General features: G+C 44.5%; 1 protein-coding gene across 5 annotated transcripts in view; it reads right to left on the bottom strand.

Moving 5' to 3' along the window:
* The window catches only part of USP30 (ubiquitin specific peptidase 30), a 35,415-nt gene extending 16,769 nt beyond the window's left edge, over window positions 1–18,646 (bottom strand). For 2 of the 5 annotated variants that reach the window (XM_054443690.2, XM_054443691.2), the window contains exons 1-4: window positions 18,263–18,646; window positions 14,275–14,384; window positions 12,964–13,146; window positions 3,617–3,720 (exon numbers count right to left, since the gene is read on the bottom strand). In XM_054443690.2, coding sequence (XP_054299665.1) covers window positions 3,617–3,720; window positions 12,964–13,146; window positions 14,275–14,384; window positions 18,263–18,345 — 480 coding nt within the window. In that variant the 5' untranslated portion in view covers window positions 18,346–18,646. Of the gene's footprint in view, window positions 1–3,616; window positions 3,721–12,963; window positions 13,147–14,274; window positions 14,385–14,488; window positions 14,577–16,576; window positions 16,779–18,262 lie in introns of those variants that run through there. The other 3 variants (XM_054443692.2, XM_063646690.1, XM_054443693.2) reach the window with 3 other exon arrangements.
* Between the last annotated feature and the right edge of the window lie 639 nt (window positions 18,647–19,285).

Below are 19,285 nucleotides of genomic sequence, written 5' to 3'. Positions count from 1 at the left end.
GAATGATTCTGTGGCATTAAGTACATTCATGTTGTTGTACAATCATCACTGCCATCCATCTTCAGAACTTTCTCATCTTCCCCAGCTGAAACTCCATATCTGTTAAGCACTAATTCCCCATTTCCCCTTCCCCAACCCCTGGCACCCACCATTCTTTCTGTCTCTAGGAATCTGATTACTCTGGGAACCTCACACAAGCGGAATCATACAGTGTTGGTCTTTGTGACTGGCTTATTTTCCTCAGCATAATGTCTTCAAGCTTCACCTATGTTGTAGCATATTGCAGAATTTCCTTCCTTTTTAAGGCTGAATAATATTCCATTGTATGAAAGTTTTGTTTACCTATTTATCAGCCGATGAACACTTAGGTTGCTTCTACCCCTTGGCTATTGCGAATATGCTGCTATTAACCTGAGTATACAAATACCTTATTGAGTCCCTGCTTTGAATTCTTTTGGTTTGTACCCAGCAGTAGGATTGCTAGATCCAATGATATGGGACTACTCTTGAAGGATCAACTCAAATGGCTCTCTCCCCAAAAACCCAAGCCACCCCTCACTCTTCCAGGACTAACGGGGTCACAACACAGGCCCTCTGCTTCTCCTTTGGTGTCCCCTCACACTGCCACCAGAGCAATACTTTAAAAGGCAGATAGCTTTACTCTTCTGCTTTTAGCTTTCCAATGGCTTCCACTACTAGAGTAAAACCTGCCATTCTTATCTGGCCTACAAAGCCCCCAACATTCACAATGTCCCGGCCCCTGGCCTCTTCGGTGTTCCTTGAACATATCCAGCTTATTCCCATTTTAGGCTATTCTCAGACCTTCGCACGCTACCTCTTATCCTTCAGGTCTCTGCCAAAAGAGCTCCTCCACAGGGCATACTCCCCAACCAATTATCCAAAGCTGCCTCCACCCCTCTGAACCCTAACCCACCCTCAGCCAATTCAGCAGCAGTCCTGATAAAAGGACCCTCCTCCAAATATGCCCTAAATTCCTGAGGACTCTCAGCTCCCCTGCTTCGACCCCAGTCTGAGCCACGCCATCTCGGCCAGATAACTGCAGCGGCCTCCCACCTTTCCTCTCGGCTTGCATTCTTGCCCCTCCAGCCTTCTTTTTCTAACAAGTCAGATCAAACCAGTCCCCAGTTCAAAGCCCTCTAGTGGCTCCCCGCTGCACACACAATAGAAGCCGATGCCACCCACAGCCTCCTAGTCCCTGCACAATCTGCTCCCTGCCAACTTCGCCAGCCCCTCTCCTCCGCCGCCCTCCCCGCCTTGGCCTCCCTGCCATTCTTCACAGGTGGCAGCTTTAAAACCATCTCCAGACTTATACCCTAACTTCTTCATCTGTCTGGAATGCTCTGCACCCAGGTGTCCACACACTTCACTCTCTTTTATACTTCCGGTCTCTGCTGAAACCTCACCTCCTGAGAGAAGCCTCCCTACCTGGAACAGTCTCCCCCTGTCGCTTGGCTCCTCCTCCTCTGCCCTCCCTATCCATGCCATGTCACACCAGCTAGTTTCTTATTAGCATATCCTGAAATTCCCTGCTTACTGTCTGCACCGACCTCTGCCTGCTAACCTCATCCCCCACTGGAATACCAGCTCTAAGAGAGCAGGAAACTCCTGCAGGTTATGTCTGCTGCTACAACTCCACTGCCCTCCACAGTCCCCAACCCAGGCAGGCATTCAATAAATACTTGTTGCCTATACAAATGAATTCCCTCCTGGGCTATAAAACTGCAGCTGTAGAGTGCAAGTAGAGATTCAAAGATAAATAAGGCAAGGCTCTGGCCCCTGAGGGACTCACAATCCAGGGAAGGTGTGGCAGCCTAGCTATTAGCCAACAGCACACCAGAGGTGCAGCCCTGTACAGATGAACAGGAAGCAGGGGACCTGGAGGAGGATCAGCACTTCCTGGGAGGTTCAAGGAGCCCTCACACACCAGGCATCTGAGCCCAGGCTTGAAGCAGATCTGAGACAGGATGGAGGTGGATCTATAACCTAAACCGTGGGTCAGCCATGTAACAACTAGGCCTTAAGGAAAGGGACAGCACTGCAGAGGAGGGGGAGCTTGAATGTGCACTGTAGCACTAGACTATCTTAAATCCTGGCTCTGCCCCTTAAATAGCTGCATGATTCTGGGCAAATCATTCCACTTCTCTGAGCCTCAGTGTTTCCATCTGTAAAATGGGGACAACAGTAACTCCTTACATGGTTATTGTGATAATAAAATCAGGTAATTGCATAAAGCAAGCCTTTGGCCCAATGCATCCTCTGAAGCTCTAGTTTTAGACAAAGAAAATGGGTTGATAATCAGGGAAAGTCTGCTCCTGATTGACTGGATCGCTGATAATAAAGATGTGGGCAAGGCCCATGCTAGATGCTCTGGGTATCTTCAAAGAGAAAAAGGCCACTGGACAGACGTGTTCACCTCTTTTTCCCGCAGACTACAGCACGATGTGGGCTCAGTGACTGCTGTGGGCTGAAGATGTTGGAAATACTTCCAAGGAGTGACTGGGACCTAAGTGAGTCCTTGATGGAGAAGTTGGACTTTAAAAAAGTTATCTGATATCCTTGGCGACTAAATCTCCAAGTTATTCTCTCAGTTTAGGGAAATGTAAAATGTAGATAAGTAATTCCAGTTACCAGGAGGATTTTAAAAGTATTTTCTAAATAGAAAAACGTTGCAACATACAATTGGATTAACTGAGATACATTTTAAGAAAGTATAGATACCGCCACCATGTCTAAAAAGTGACCTGTGGCTTCAGAATAAAGCAAAAACAAGAGAACACCTTTAAAAATAAGGGGTGCTAGAAAGCCTCCCCACCTCCCTTTTCAAAAGTCTCTCAATGCCCCTCACGTCAGCCCCACAGTTTTGGGAGGTCCAAGATGCCGCCTCCCATTTCTCTGGACAGTGGCGGCAGACGACGCCTACACAAAGCTGGACAAGGCCATCTTGGAAGTATGGCTGTGGAGGATGCACCTGTATGCCACTGGGGGCTAGATTTTTTCATCTCTAGAACTTCATTCTCTTGGCCTCTGCTTCAGACTTGCTGTTGGTAACAGTGGTCTGGTGGGAAGGAGGGTGGCCAAGTTCCAAAGAAGGCAGCAAAGCTGTAGTTGTGGAAAAGGGAGGTGGGAGTGACTGAATACGGCCTTGGAATTGCATATGACATCTGCTTGAGGTTTCGGGCTACTTTAAGCAAAGCTCTGAAGATTGATTTTTTAAAAAATGAGGGTGTGGTCCAGAAAAATCTTACCTAAACCTCTGAGCCTCCAAGGTAAAGTCACCTGCCTCTTTCTAAAGAACCCAGGTGTCCCTATCACTTATTGGAGTGCCAAGTCACTCAAGAACTAAAAAGATTTTGCTCTTTGGCAACTGTGTGTTTATGTCCCATCCTGCTAACCTTCTATCCACTGGGTGAAAAACAGCTGTATCTCCCCTCTGATCATGAGAGCAGGAACAAAGTTGGTACTCTGGTCCCAGAACACCAAAGTTGTCTAAAATGTCACAGAAATGTATACTGGAGCCAGGCAATTGTAAGGTCAGGCCCCAAGTCACTAGGGGAAAGGATTCTCCAAGCTAAACCTGTTCAAATGTTGTACTCACCTGTTCTTCAAATGATGAGATCTGCCATCTGTACATTCTTAAGACATCCAACAAGCAGCTTGCATCTAAGACCTCATCATCAGTAACTTCTTGGCAGGACAAGGCTGGAAACAAAAAAGGTAAGACAATTATTAAATTCATCAGCATAACAACTAACCAGAAAACCTGCACAGTATAACATATCAAAGTTAATTAAAAATTAAAGATCGCAGGCTGGGTGTGGTGGCTCACGCCTGTAATCCCAGCATTTTGGGAGGCCGAGGTGGGTGGATCACAAGGTCAGGAGATCCAGACCACCCTGGCTAACATGGTGAAACCCCGTCTCCACTAAAAATAAAAATAAAAAATTAGCCGGGTGTGGTGGTGGGTGACTGTAGTCCCAGGTACTGGAGAGGCTGAGGCAGGAGAATGGTGTGAACCTGGGAGGCGGAGCTTGCAGTGAGCGGACATCGTGCCACTGCACTCCAGCCTGGGTGACAGAGTGACGCTCCGTCTCAATAAAAAAAAAAAAAAAAAATTAAGGACTGCAGGATTCACCTTAGAATTAGGTATTTTTCATTATTCTTTGTAGCTTTACCCAATGCTTAGTACTCTATTAGGCACTTATGTTTACTGAATGAATATAATTTTTCATGAAGCTGCAGCATTTAAATGAAGTAACTGATTCCTGTATCTTCAAACTATCATCATCAATATAAATTTGTTGCATGGTTCTTATTGAGCAAAATGATTTTAACTCACAACTTTCAGGTTGGGAGGGCCCTTAAACATTCATCCAGTCCAACCCCATATTCGGTGCTACACTCCTCTCCACAGGGCTGTTTCCCAAGGCCTTTGCTTGTATTTGTTTGTATTTGAGTTTCTGATTTTCAAGGCAAAGCATCAAGCTATATGCAGCAGCCTAAAGGGTCTTTTGAGTAGTGTACTTTTCTTTTTTTTTTTTTTGAAACAGAGTCTTGCTCTGTCGCCCAGGCTGGAGCACAGTGGCGCGATCTCAGCTCACTGCAACCTCCACCTCCTGGGTTCAAGCAATTCTCCTGCCTCAGCCTCCTGAGTAGCTGGGATTATAGGCATGTGCTACCACGCCCGACTAATTTTTGTATTTTTAGTAGAGATGGGGTTCCACCATGTTGGCCAGGCTGGTCTCGAACTCCTAACCTCATGATCGCCCACCTCAGCCTCTCAAAGTGCTGGGATTACAGGTGCGAGCCACTGCACCCAGCCGAGTGGTTTACTTTTCAATCACAGGCAGAATCAGGCCTAATAAAAGTTTGATGGGCTCATGAATTTATAATTACTTCTAGACCAAGGATTGGCATTTTTCTGTAAAAGTCCAGAAAATAAACATTTTACTCTTGCTTTTTTTTTTTTTTTTTTTTGAGACAGGGTCTCATTCTGTCAGGCTAGGGTGCAGTGGCATGATCTCGGCTCACTGCAGCCTTGACCTCCTGGGCCCAAGCAATCCTCCCACCTTGGCCTCCTGAGCAGCTGGGACTACAGGCACACACCCTTGTGCTCAGCTAATTTTTGTATTTTTTGTAGTGACAGAGTTTCACCATGTTGCCCAGGCTGGTCTTGAATTTCTGGGGTGAAGTGATCTGCCCGCCTTGGCCTCCCAACGTGCTGGGATTACAGGTGTGAGCCCCTGTGCCTGGCCACATCTTAGGCTTTGTGGACCACATGGTCTCTGTTGCAACTACTCAACTCTGCCACTGCAGCACAAAAGCAGCCACAGATGTAGAAAGAAAATAACATTTCAGGATCTTCTAAACGTATTATGCCAAGGGAAAAAGTGCTGGAAACAGTCATGTAACACAGCTGCTTTTCTTCTCTGGTGCATGGCCACTGCTTCCTGACCTTTGTGTTGAGATGTTACACATTAACCAGACTCCCTGTTCTTCACTCAAACCTAGGCTGAATGGACTGGAGATAGAGATCCTTGTGATTATTACCTCTTTACAACAGAATGGTAGGCAACCCCCTAAGAGTGTAATCCATAGTAGCCAATCAGATCTTACATCTGTATGTTAGCCATTGTATGGAAAATGTTATAATTCTGTTCAGTACCTCCGTTTTTGTCATATAAATGATCCCCACTTTTCCCCACACTGGGAGCACTGATCACCATTTCCTGGTATTTGTGTGTCCCCAGACAGCTGCCTTCACACTTTGTGCTTGAATAAACCCTTTTAGCTCGATCTCAAACTCTTTGATTATTTTAGACTGACATAGGCAGTACCTAAACAAATGAACATGACTGTGTTCCAATAAAACTTTATTGACAAAAACAGGTGGTGGGCTGGATTTGGCCCATGAGCCATCAGGTGCAGACTCCTGATCTTGGCCACCTTCCTTCCCATCACATGTTACACTGGACCAGTACTGCTAGAGTGTGACAGAAAAAAATGTAGGAGCCTGCCTCTCAGTGCAGTTTCTGGAAGTTCAGTGACTCCCAAGATACAGTAGGCCAGCCTGTTTGTTCTTTCTGACTTGCCGTCAATGGCCTTGAAAGATTCCTTTAAAGCCCAGACTTCTGGGCTGCTCTGCCTATGAAGTAGCCATTCTTTTATTCCTTTACTTTCTTAATAAACTTGCTTTCACTTAAAAAAAATAAATAAATAAAGTCCAGTCTTCTGCATCAGTGTGTATACACCCTGGGGCTAGCCCTTTCCCTCCCAGGACAAAGGCAGCAGGGTTGGGAAATGAACCACATCTTTCTCCCATACCCCTCGGGCAGCCCTTCTGTTAGCTCCCCCCCACCAACTACCCCCCAAAGGAAAATTTTAATGTCGCCTTTAATCCAACTTTGTCTAAAATACTATGAGGCAATTTGGCAATATCTACTAACATTTTCATAGCGTACAATCCAGCAATTTTACTTTTTCAATCCAGCAATTTTTTTCCTAGGGAAATGCATGCTTAGGTGCATAAAGGGATATGTATAAGGATGTTCACCGTAGCCTGCTTATCTTGACAAGGAGCTGGAGGCAAATGGCTGAATAAACTGGGGTGTCTTGACATTATGGAAACTATGCAGCTATAAAAGTGAATGAGGCCAGGTGCAGTGGTTTACGCCTGTAATCCCAGCACTTTGGGAGGCCGAGGCGGTTAATCACTTCAGGTCAGGAGTTCAAGACCAGCCTGGCCAACATGGTGAACCGTCAACTCTATTAAAAACAACAACAGCAAACACCCAAAAATTAGCCGGGGGTGATGGGTGCACACCTGTAGTCCCAAATACTTGGGAAGCTGTGGCAGGAGGATCACTTGAACTCTGGAGGCAGAGGTTGCAGTGAGCTGAGATTGCATCACTGCACTCCAGTCTGGGCAACAGAACGAGACTCTGTCCCAAAGAAGAAAAAAAAAAAAAGTGACCAAGGTTTGCAAATCACATCTGATAAGGGATTAATACCCAGAATATATAAACTCAGAACTTCTAAAACTCAACAACAACAAAAAACCAAACAAGACTGGGCGTGGTGGCTCACACCTGTAATCCCAGCACTTTGGGGGCGTGACACAGGCAGATCACGAGGTCAAGAGATTGAGACCATCCTGGCCAGCATGGTGAAACCCTGTCTCTACTAAAAATACAAAAATTAGCTGGGCGTGGTGGCATGCGCCTGTAGTCCCAGCTACTCAGGAGGCTGAGGCAGGAGAATCGCTTAGAACCCAGGAGGCGGAGGTCACAGTGAGCTGAGATGGCGCCACTGCAATCCAGCCTGTCGACAGACTGACTTCTCAAAAAAAAAAAAAAAAAAAAAGAAACCCAATTCAAAAAAGGGCAAAGGACTTGAACAGACATTTCTCCAAAAAAGATAGACAAAATGGCCAATAAGCAAATGAAAAGATGCTCAATATAACTTATCATTAGGGAAATGCAAATTAAAGCAATACCATACCATTAGGATGGCTACTATCAATAAAAACAGAAAATAATATGTGTTGGTGAGGAGAAACTGGAACTTTTATGCATTGCTGGTGGAATTATAAAATCGTGCACCATCTGTGGAAAACAGCGCAGCAGCTCCTCAAAAAATTAAACAGAATTACCATTTGATCCAGAAATTCTACTTCTGAGTGTTTACAGAAAATAACTGAAAGCAGGGAATTTGGACACTAACGTTCACAGCAACATTATTTATGATAGCCAAAGAATGAAAATAAGCCAAATGTCCACTGACTGACAGAGGGACAAATAAAATGCTGCATATACATGCAACAGAATATTATTCAGCCTAGGCCAGGAATGGTGGCTCACGCCTGTAATCCCAGAACTTTGGGAGGCTGAGGTGGGTGGATCACTTGAGATCAGGAGTTCGAGATCAGCCTGGCCAACGTGGTAAAACTCCGTCTCTACTAAAAATACAAAAAATTAGCTAGGTGTGGTGGTGCACGCCTGTAATCCCAGCTACTCGGGAGGCTGAGGCAGGAGAATCACTTGAATCTGGGAGGCGGAAGTGGCAGTGAGCTAAGATCGCACCACTGCTCTCCAGCCTGGGTGACAGAACGAGACTTTGTCTAAAAAAAAAAAATAGAATATTATTCAGCCTTAAAAATGAATGAAATTCTGATACATGGTATAACATGGATGAACCCTGAAGACAGTAAGTGAAATAAGCCAGTTACGAAAGGGTGAATATTATATGAGTGCACTTAATGGGGTACATCTTATAAATATGAGGAAACTCATGACTTAATGAGGTCTGAGTCAAATTCAAAGAGAGAGAAAGTAGGGCAGTGGTTACCAAGGGCTAGGGGGAGGGGAGAGTGGGAGTTACTGTTTCACGGGTGCAGTTTCAGTACGGGATGATGAAGAGTTCTAGAGAGGGATGGAGGTGACTGCTGCACAACAGTGTGGCTGTACTTAATCTACTCAACTATAGGCTGAAAATGCTAAATTTTATGTTATGGATATTTTGCCACAATTTAAAAAAGTAGGCAAAGGATATAAACTAGCAATTCACAGAAGACAAACTATAAGACCAATACACTCAAAAAAGAAAAAAAAGGCCAGGTGCGGTGGCTCAAGCCTGTAATCCCAGCACTTTGGGAGGCCAAGGCGGGCGGATCACGAGGTCAGGAGATCGAGACCATCCTGGCTAACACAGTGAAACCCCGTCTCTACTAAAAATACAAAAATATTAGCCAGGCGTGGTGGTGGGTGCCTGTAATCCCAGCTACTCAGGGGGCTGAGGCAGGAGACTAGCTTGAACCTGGGAGGTGGAGCTTGCAGTGAGTCGAGATCGCGCCGTGGAGCTTGCAGTGAGTCGAGATCGCGCCACTGCACTCCAGCCTGGGAGACAGAGCGAGACTCCGTCTCAAAAAAAAAAAAAAAATAGTGAAGGAGGTAGAGCTACATGTACTAAAATGGATGTTTCTCTAATGTATTATATTTGGCCATGTAAATCACAAACAGAACAAAACAATATACAGGCCAGGTGTGGTGGTTCATGCCTGTAATCCCAGCACTACGGGAGGCTGAGGCGGGTGGATCGCCTGAGCCCAGGAGTTCAAGATCAGCCTAGGCAACAGGGTGAAACCCCATCTCTATTAAAAATACAAAAATTAGCCGGGTGTGGCAGCATGCACCTGTAGTCCCAGCTACTTGGGAAGCTGGGGTGGGAGGATAGCTTGAGCACAGGAGGCTGAGGTGCAGTGAGCCGAGACTGCACCATTGCACTTCAGCTTGGGTGAGACCCTGTCTCCAAAAAACAAAAAACAAAAAACAAAAAAACCCACAATATATAATTTCTATGGACGCATAGAAATGTATTCAAATGCACAGAAAAGGGTCTGGAAGCATTCACCTATAGCTTCCTTTTGGGAAAGGTGGAGGGGAGCAGGGTTGAGTATTGATAAAGGGGACTTTGGCCTTCTCTGTAATGCTTTCATCTTTTACAAAGAGAACTGATTCATGCATTACTTGTATAATTAAAAAATTATTTATAGGCCAGGCATGGTGGCTCATGTCCGCAATCCCAGCACTCTGGGAGGCCAAGGCAGGCAAAATTTTTTTTTCTAAAAAACCAAAGTTAGAGACATTGGAAAGCAGAAGCAGAGAAATGAGCAGACATCCTGGGACAGCAGCCCAAGGATGGCTCTGGCTCCCAGCACTGGGTCCCATGTGAACGATAAGGGCAGTGCTGAGGTCAGGGTTAGGATAACTAATGTGGACATTTCAGCTTTCACAAAATCTTTGGAGTGGTGTTTTCAACCCATTTCCCATTTGCCCCAAGAATACTCCTGTCTTTAATCTTAATGTAACATCATATACATTTCTGTTACATTAGGATTAGAGACAAGTTCTATTTAGAAATAACTCCCACGAACATGGCTGGGTGCAGTGGCTCACCTCTGTAATCCCAGCACTTTGGGAGACCAAGATGGGACGATCACTTAAGGTCAGGAGTTCAAGACCAGCCTGGTCAACATAGCAAGACCCCATCTCTATTTAAAAAAAAAAATTAAAAAGGCCAAGCATGGTAGCTCATGCCTGTAATCCCAACACTTTGGGAGGCCAAGGCAGGTGCATCACTTGAGGTCAGGAGTTCAAGAGCAGCCTGGTGAAACCCTGTCTCTACTAAAAATACAAAAACTAGCCAGGCATGGTGGGGCACGCCTGTAATCCCAGCTACTCGGGAGGCTGAGGCAGGAGAATTGCTTGAACCTGGGAGGCGGAGGTTGCAGTGAGCCGAGATCCCGCCACTGCATTCCAGCCTGAGCGACAAGGCGAGACTCATCTCAAAAAAAAAAAAAAAAGAAAAAAAGAAAGAACTCCAAGAACAGTTTTTCCATTTTCACATTTAAAATCAGTCAGATTTGCTTCAGCCTCAAAGAGCATGTTTACGTAAAATTAGAGGAACGCTGGCAGCGAGTTGCACACTTTTTTTTCTAAACCAGGAATGGACTAAAAAAACAGGATAGTAAAACAAATTATTCTCAAGTCACCTCTTCTACAGAAAAGTACACTTGCTTCATAAAGATTTCTGTGTCAAGCAGAGCTCACATGGGAAAATATCTCAGTGAAGCACGATTTAGCTGAATGTTTTTTAAACCCAATTTTCTCCTTACAGTGAGAGCAATATATGCTTATCGTTAAAAGTAGAAGTATAGTTTTTTTCCAAAAATGATTTTAAAATTACCAATGACTGCACAATACCAAAATGGCCACTGCTAACATTTTAGCATTTTTCAGTCCAGCCTTTGTCTGTGGAAGTTCCTACCTTAATGAAGTCAAATTATATTTTGCATGCTGCTCTTTAAATTTAATATTACAGCCTATGCCCTCACCCAAATTAAAAAAAAATTTCATAAAAGTGATTCTTAATGGCTGTATGCCATCGATCACTTAATCATTTTCCCATCTAAGTGCTAGCCAAGCACTACCCTGCTTAGCTTCTGAGGTCTGATGAGATCAGGTAAGTTCAGGGTAGTATGGCCACAGGTGATTGCTTAATGATTCTGTTTGATATCTACATTCTTTCCTTTTGCCATTATAATTAGGTGTTGGAGATCTTTGTGCATACATTGCGCTCTGTATAATACCCATGGAATGTCAGCAGATTTTATGAAGAAAAAAAACCAGTTCTACAGTCAAAAAAGTTGGTTTAAAAATGAAGTTGGGCTGGGTGCAGTGGCTCACGCCTGTAATCCCAGCACTTTGAGCTGAGGCAGGCAGATCAATTGAGGTCAGGAGTTCGAGACCAGTCTGGCTAACATGGCGAACCCTGTCTCTACTAAAAATACAAACATTAGCCGGGCGAGGTGGCATGCGGCTGTAATCTCAGATACTAGGGAGGCTGAAGCAGGAGAATCGCTTGAACCCGGGAGGCGGAGGTTGCAGTGAGCTGAGATCGTGCTACTGCGCTCCAGCCTGGGCAACAGAACAAGACTCTGTCTCAAAAATAAAATAAAATAAAAATAAAAATGAAGTTGGGGCCAGGCGTAGTGGCTCATGCCTGTAATTCCAGCACTTTGGGAGGTTGAGGCAGGCATATCACTTGAGGCCAGGAGTTTGAGACTAGCCTGGCCAACATAGTAAGACCCTGTCTCAACTAAAAATGCAAAAAATTAGCTGGGTGTGGTGGCACAGACCTGTCATCCCAGCTACTCAGGAGGCTGAGGCACAAGAATCACTTGAACCCAAGAGGTCAAGGTTGCAGTGAGCTGAGATAGTACCACTGCACTCCAGGCTGGGAAACAAGGTGAGACTCTGTCTCAAAAAACAAAAACAAAAACAAAAACAAAAAAAAGTTGGGTAGGTTATTTCTTAAAACCTTTACCAAGCCAGTGTACATTGTGACTCTCCCAGTTGGGGGCTACCATTCAGCCATTCCTAAACTTGTTTGCTTTTAGACTCCATTTTTTAGGCTAGTTCAGTCACAATCTACGTTTCTAACCATTTTCATAAGGCGGACTCCCAGACATGGAATTACTGGGTGGGTCAAACAGTACTGAGTATTTCGCAAGCTATTATTGTGTAGTTCTAAACTGCTTTCCGGAAAAGTGGCACTAAGTTACACCCCTCTCAGCGGTGTATGGATGTATTGTCCAACAGCTGGACGGGGGCTGCAAATTTGTTTTTTAATCTTTGCTGACAGGCAAAAAATAGCATTTTATTTTGTTTATACTTCTTTGATGATGGTCAAGTTGAACACTTGAGTTTGTTAGCAATTTGTATTACTTCTTTTGTGAATTACCTTATTTTCTAGGCTAATGGACATTTTTTTTTTTTTTTTACTTCAATGTTTTTGAAACCAGAATACTTCTTACAATGAAACGGTTTATGTGGCAGTGGATTTCTTTCCTTCCTTAAAAAGCTGTTATTAACTTGACAATTTAAAAAATAAATGGTTCCATCTTTGATTTTTTTTTTTTTTTGAGACGGAGTTTCGCTCTTGTTGCTCAGGCTGGACTGCAATGGTGCGATCTCAGCTCACCGCAATCTCCGCCTCCAGGGTTCAAGTGATTCTTCTGCCTCAGCCTCCTGAGTAGCTGGGATTATAGGCATGTGTCACCATGCCCAGATAATATTTTTTGTGTTTTTAGTAGAGATGGGGTTTCTCCATGTTGGTGAGGCTGGTCTCGAACTCCTGACCTCATGACCCACGTGCCTTGGCCTCCTAAAGTACTGGGATTACAGGCATAAGCCACTGCATCCGGCCTCCATCTTTGATTTTTAAAAAATACTTGTTTGTATCTATTGGGCTCTTGGTGTTTTTTATTCATAATGATCTATATGATCTTTTCCTACAATAAGGTATTAACTCTTTGTTATAAGAGTCTCTGTCACCTGGACTTCTTTGAAAAGGTATATAATTCCCTTGAAATTCCCATCTAGATACCTTTCAGAAGGTGCAACAGTGTTAAGGATAAATACTGGTGTGAGGGGGGCTCCTTCTGATCCCTGGAGTACTGGGAGGTGAACTCTTCCAGCCACCTGATGAAAGCAGGACAGGCAGACAGGCCTTGTAGCAGGGAGTTCATGAAGCAGGTGTTCCCTAAATTAACAAGGCCAGGCACAAGCCCTAAAAAAAAAGCAGGGGGAAGAAGAGAACAGCATATCACATTTGATCCATTTCTCTCCCATTTGGGACCCAGAGTTACTGCGCTGTGGCGTTAAACTTGGAATCCCGATCCAAGAAGATCCTTATCCACAGAGATCTGGGGCCAGGCCTTCTATCTGTGCCAAGGCTTGGTTCTAGTACTGCTCCGCAGACTGTAAGCACAGAAGGACAGGTCCCCTTTGTGTGTTATCTTTGAAACCTATCATGGTATCCAGCACAGCATGGTTCTTCCTAAATGTACAAAAACACTTAGTAACCATCTCCTGTCTTTTTCTCTTCCTCATTCTCCCCTACGTGCTCTCTTTCTCTTTAATCAGAAGGCAATGTTTCTCAGAACAGAAGAAAACAATTGTTCTGTTGTTACTTCCCCAGGACAATGATTCTATTCTTATCTTAACAATCACTGGGAAAGACACCACTATACCAATTCTGACCAGTCTTTCTGCAGAGATCAACAAAATCTAATATACTTCTCTCTTCTGCTAGCAATCTTTTTAAAAAACTTTTTATTATCAAAGTTCTCAAAGACACACAAAAGGAGGGAGAATGTAAAATAAACCTCAATTATAACTGTCCCCAGATTTAACAATGATCAAATTTCACCACATTCTTCTTTCTTTGCTGAATTTTAATCAGTGTTACATAGAGCCACACTTTCAAAAGGGAGCATTTAAAAAAATAAGAAAATAATTTTTTAGTAATGAAGGCACTAACTTGAAATTTTTACCAGTTACTAGCAAGCTAGTCTGAGAGAACACAAATATATGATGTAATTGGTCAGTCTGTACCACTGAAAACTACAATTGCTGTACTAATGAGAACACTTCTTAGACAATCATGCCGCTTGACATTTTTCGTTACAAAGCATGCCTCGAACTCCAGTCTGGAGAGGCGCTGAAATAGAAATCTTTTTACTACAGGGTATAAAATAATGACTAACGGTAAAAGTACTGTTTGAAAACCTGAAGTCCTAATTTTAAAGATACAGAGAACAAATATGACCAACCTCCCCACCTTCTTTGTACTGTTTTCAGATAACAGGGATCTAGGTCAAGTCTATAGACCATGATGCAGTGTACTCATTCTTACCTTTTCTACGCTTCTTTCTTTCTGTAATGGGACCCCAAATAACATATATTCCTGCTGCAAGAGCAGCAGCAATTCCACCTATAACTCCCCAGTTCTTCATGACTTTATATCTAAAAAAGAAAACAAGTTTACTGTCTTCCCTCATCACAAACACAATAGGCGAATATACAGATATAGACAGAATAACATTTTGTCAAAATAACCCACCAAATACCTAATTGCAAGTTAAAGTAATATATAGTCATAGGATTACATCTTGAAAATCAGGATGTTTAGACATTAGGATTTAAAATCCAAGTCAGCCGGGCACGGTGGCTCATCCCTGTAATCCCGGCACTTTGGGAAGTCAAGGCAGGAGGATCCTTTGAACCCCAGAGTTCGAGACCAGCCTGGGCAACATGGTGAAACCCTGTCTCTACTAAAAACACAAAAACTAGCTGGCCGTGGTGATGTGCACCTGTAATCCCAGCTACTCGGGAGGCTGAGGCAGGAGAATCACTTGAATCTGGGAGACAGAGGTTGCAGTGAGCTGAGATCACGCCATTGCACTCCAGCCCGGACGACAGAGAAAGACTCAGTCTCATTAAAAAAAAAAAAAAAAAAAAAAAAAAAATCTAAGTCAGATCATAACATTCCAAAGGCTACTTCTCACTCTGAGGAAAAACTGAAGTTATTTTCCTTTTCTGCCTCTCACTCCACTTCCACACAGAACATTACCAGCCAATGCTCCGACCTCAAGGCCTTTGCACTGCTGTTCCCTCTGCTCAGAATGCTCTTCCCCCAGATCACTGCTTGGCTCACTCCTTTACCTCCCTTCGCTTCTCAAGAGGCCTACCTGAACATATCAGTGGGATCTGTCCTGGTCCCCTTGATATGTTTCTACTTTTTCTTTTTACCATAGCACTTACCACCTTCTAACATAAAATTAACTTATTTGCTATGTTTTTTTTTTTTTTTAAATGCACTGGGTTTGTTGTCTGTCTCCCTTAACTGGTATGTGCTTTGTTTTACTCACTAATGAGCTCAAGTGTCTAGGTCATACTTGGCACATAGTAGGTTCTCAATAATATTTATTGAGGCCAGGTGTGATGGCTCATGCCTGTAATCCCAGCACTTTGGGAGGCCAAGGTGGACAGATCACCTGAGGTCACTGGGAGACCAGCCTGGCCAACATGGTGAAACCCCATCTCCACTAAAAATACAAAAATTAGCCGGGTGTGGTGGTGGGTGCCTGTAATCCCAGCTACTCTGGAGGCCGAGGCAGAATGGCTTGAGCCCAAGAGCCAGAGGTTACAGTGAGCCCAGATCGTGCCACTGCACTCCAGCCTGGGCGACTGAGCGAGACTCTGCCTCAAAAAAAAAAAAAAAAAAAAATATATATATATATATATATATATATGTATATATATATGTGTGTGTGTATATATATATAATATTTATTGAATGACGGAATACTGGAGAAAATATACAGAAATGAATTTCTCTTTTAGAATATTAGACAGGGAAGGGGCACACATACAATGGTATAAAAGAGCTGAATATTTATAAAATTAAAGATTTCGGAACTTCAGGCTTGACTTGAACACTGGTTATGCTTTTGCTACTATTAAGAAATTTCACCAGCAATTTAAAACATTGTTTTTATACAAAGTTATATATTTCTACAAAATAAGACAAACCATCTATGTGTATATAGCTATGTAATGTGTATCTGCATATGTTACACATGCACACATACGTGTTTGTGTGTGTGTAATACATTATTATCCCAGTATTTGGATAATGTGAATATTGTTTTGATTTCAGTTCAGTAAACATTAACTTGGTGAAGAGTCACTGGTGATAATATTGACTCTGTTTTATAATAATCAGCATTTCTTAGTATCATAGCTGATAGCTGAATTTCAGATAAATATTTGTTTTCCAAGACAGAGTCAACAGAATATACACCAAACTTGGTTAAGAAAGTGGGATTACATAATTTTGGTCCAGTCCTGGCTTTGCTATTTCATTTGGCATCATTTCACATTCTAAGCCTCAGTTTCCTTATCTGTACAATGGGGACAATCCATAAGACCTACCTCATAGGGCTGTTGTGAGGATTAAATAAGTGTGAATGCATAGAGTACACAGTTAAGAACTTAATAAATGTTAGGTGCTACAAATTAAGCATTACAATCTCAGGATCATTCATGAAAGCTATTCTTTCTTTCTTTTTTTTTTGAGACAGTGTCTTGCTCTAGTTGCTCTAGTGCCCAGGCTGGAGTGCAGTGGTGCCATCTCAGCTCAACACAATCTCTACCTTCCGGGCTCAGGTGATCCTCCTGCCTCAGCCTCCCAAGTACCTGGGACCACAGGTGCACAGTACATGCGCAGGTAATTTTTAAATTTTTTTGTAGAGACAGGGTCTCGCTACGTTGCCCAGGCTGGTCTCGAAATCCTGAGCTCAAGCAATCCATCTGCCTCAGGCTTCCAAAGTGCTGGGATTACAGGTGTGAGCCACCATGCCCAGCCGGTGAAAGGTATTCTTGAAGTTTCTTAATACATCACTGTGCTTTTACACGATACATGAGTTCACAAAAGTGCCTGGAAAGATTAAAAAGGACTGTCATGGAAGTGCTAAAGCGCTTTACCAGAGCTTTAAAATCCCCTAATCAGACACTAATATTTAAGGGTACATACTCTCTGCCAGGCCCTGTGACAATCTTACCTCATTTTTAAAACAACCCCACAGAAGCAGGTTCTACTATCACTTTCATTTTTATAGCAGAAGAAACTAAGAGCCCAACTTGGTCACAGTGAGTGACGGAACATGGCTCTGAATCATGCCTGTCTGTCTCCCCAGGTCTGTGCTTAAAACCACAAAGTTCAAGATGGAAACTGAAGGGAAGAGTGTCAAGGGGATGGGAGAGAGGACTTGTCCATGACTTTAGCAGCATAAGGAAAAAATACCCAGGGACAAGTGGCGATTTTGGAAACTCCCTTCCTCTGCAGAATGACATCACGAGGAGAGTGGTGGGGCCTGGGGGTGAAAAGATCTGGCTTCTCCTCCCAACTCTGCTATGAGGTCAGCTATGGGGCCACACTTCCCATCTACGGAATGGGTGCACTGGACAGGATAAGTATCGAGGACTTTCAGCCCTGGGATAATAAGCTCTTTAAACCTGCTCCAGTTCCAGAGGAAGCCGACCTGAGCAACAGGTCTCAGTCATTTGGGGTCAGCAGTGGGGGAGGGGGTACTCAGTTCTGAAGCCTGGAGCCCTTGGGAGGGTGAATAAGAGGGAAATGGCCCTGACAGGATTGGGGACCCAGGCAATCGAGGAGTCCTAACAAGAACGGAGGGCTTTAACAGGACCAAGCAACCTTAACAGGTTAAAGGGACCCTGACCAATTTAGAGACCCTTGCAAAACAAGGGCCTTTACTCACACTAATAACATCAGGGACCCAGACAGAAGTGGAGATCCATATTAGACTAGACGGCGGGCTAACAGGAATAGGGGGCGGTACTAACAAAACGCGGGGCTTGCAGGCCCGGGGCACTTATAGGACTAGAAGAACCATGCCAAGATTGGGGAACCCTGGCAGTCCAGAAACTGATATGATTGGGGGCCCCAGAAGGATTGGGGGTATACTAGAAGGACTGAGGGGTCTTGGCAGGCCTAGGAGGCACTGAAAGGACTGACGGCACTGACAGAATTAGGGGCCTTGACAAGACTGGAGTGCCCCGGGTGTCCTGGGAACAATGACAGGAGGGGGAGGGACTGACAGACCTGGGGAGTGCAGACAGAATTGGTGTTGCCGAAGGACTGGAGCCCGTCAGTCCTCCCACCTACGGGCCCAGGCCTCCAACCCTAAAGGACGCAGAAGCTTCCAGAATGCCCGCGCGGGCCCTGGAGACCCCAACTAAGGCATGAAAAAGCGGTCACGGGCCCAAGCTGGGGACCCTGGTCCCGGCCTCTTCGGCCGCCCCGCCCCCCAAAATCTCACCTGACGGCCGCCCCGGTCCGCAGGAAGCGCTGGATGGCCCTGTCGGCCGCGGTCATCGCCGCCTCGGCCCGGGAGCTCAGCATTGCAGCCGCACCGGAGGCCTGAAACCACCTCCTCCGCTACTGCCGCCGCCGCCGCCGCCGGACCGCAGGCTACGAAGTCCCAGCACCTCGGGGGAACGTAGACCGCAGGACAGCGCCCAGGGGGACCGGAAGTAGCTGCCCCCGGAGAGCAATAGCTGACGGACCACGTCCTTTCTTTATTTTCCCTTAGCAACAGGCCCCGGCGTCGGTTGCTAAGCTAGGCTCAGTTGCTTGGGTCTGCTTGGTTTTCAGATTTGCTTAGGCTCCATTCATAAATACAGATGGCACACTTCTAGGATGGACCTTGGGTCATGATTTGAATTTTTCGATGTGGGGAAGGGAGGCCAACAGCCGAAAGTCGGGTCAGGCCTCTGCTATAATTAGTTATTATTGTGGCCAGAGTGGAAATAGGTCGCAGAGGAAGGAACTTTAATGAGCATGAGGCCCATCTCTGACGATATCAGTAGAGAAATCAACGTCTTTAATAGCCAACAAACTTATTGTTTACTGGGGTGCCAGGTATAGAGCTAAGTATGTTACATGCATTATTTACGTTTAATATTCACACCAACTCTAACATTACTCACATTTTACATCCCAGGGAACCGAAGAAATTTGAAGAAATAGTTTTTTGACACATCTTGTAAATGGTGAAACAGAGATTGGCAGTTCAGTCTGTGTATCTCCAGAATAGCACTCTCCAACAGAAATATACAGGAGCCACATAGGTAATTTTACATTTTCTGGTAGCCACATTAAAGTAAAAAGCAGGAGGTAGGCCAGACGCCGTGGCTCACGCCTATAATCCCAGCACTTTGGGAGAACGAGGCTGGTGGATCACCTGAGGTCAAGAGTTCGAGACCAGCTTGGCCAACATGGTGAAACCCCATCTCTACTAAAAATACAAAAATTAGCCGGGCGTGGTGGCAGGCGCCTGTAA

The sequence above is a fragment of the Pongo pygmaeus genome, chromosome 10 (assembly GCF_028885625.2).
Source record: "Pongo pygmaeus isolate AG05252 chromosome 10, NHGRI_mPonPyg2-v2.0_pri, whole genome shotgun sequence".
In the NCBI taxonomy this organism is placed as follows: domain Eukaryota; kingdom Metazoa; phylum Chordata; class Mammalia; order Primates; family Hominidae; genus Pongo; species Pongo pygmaeus.
This window is presented reverse-complemented; position numbering and strand designations above follow the sequence as displayed.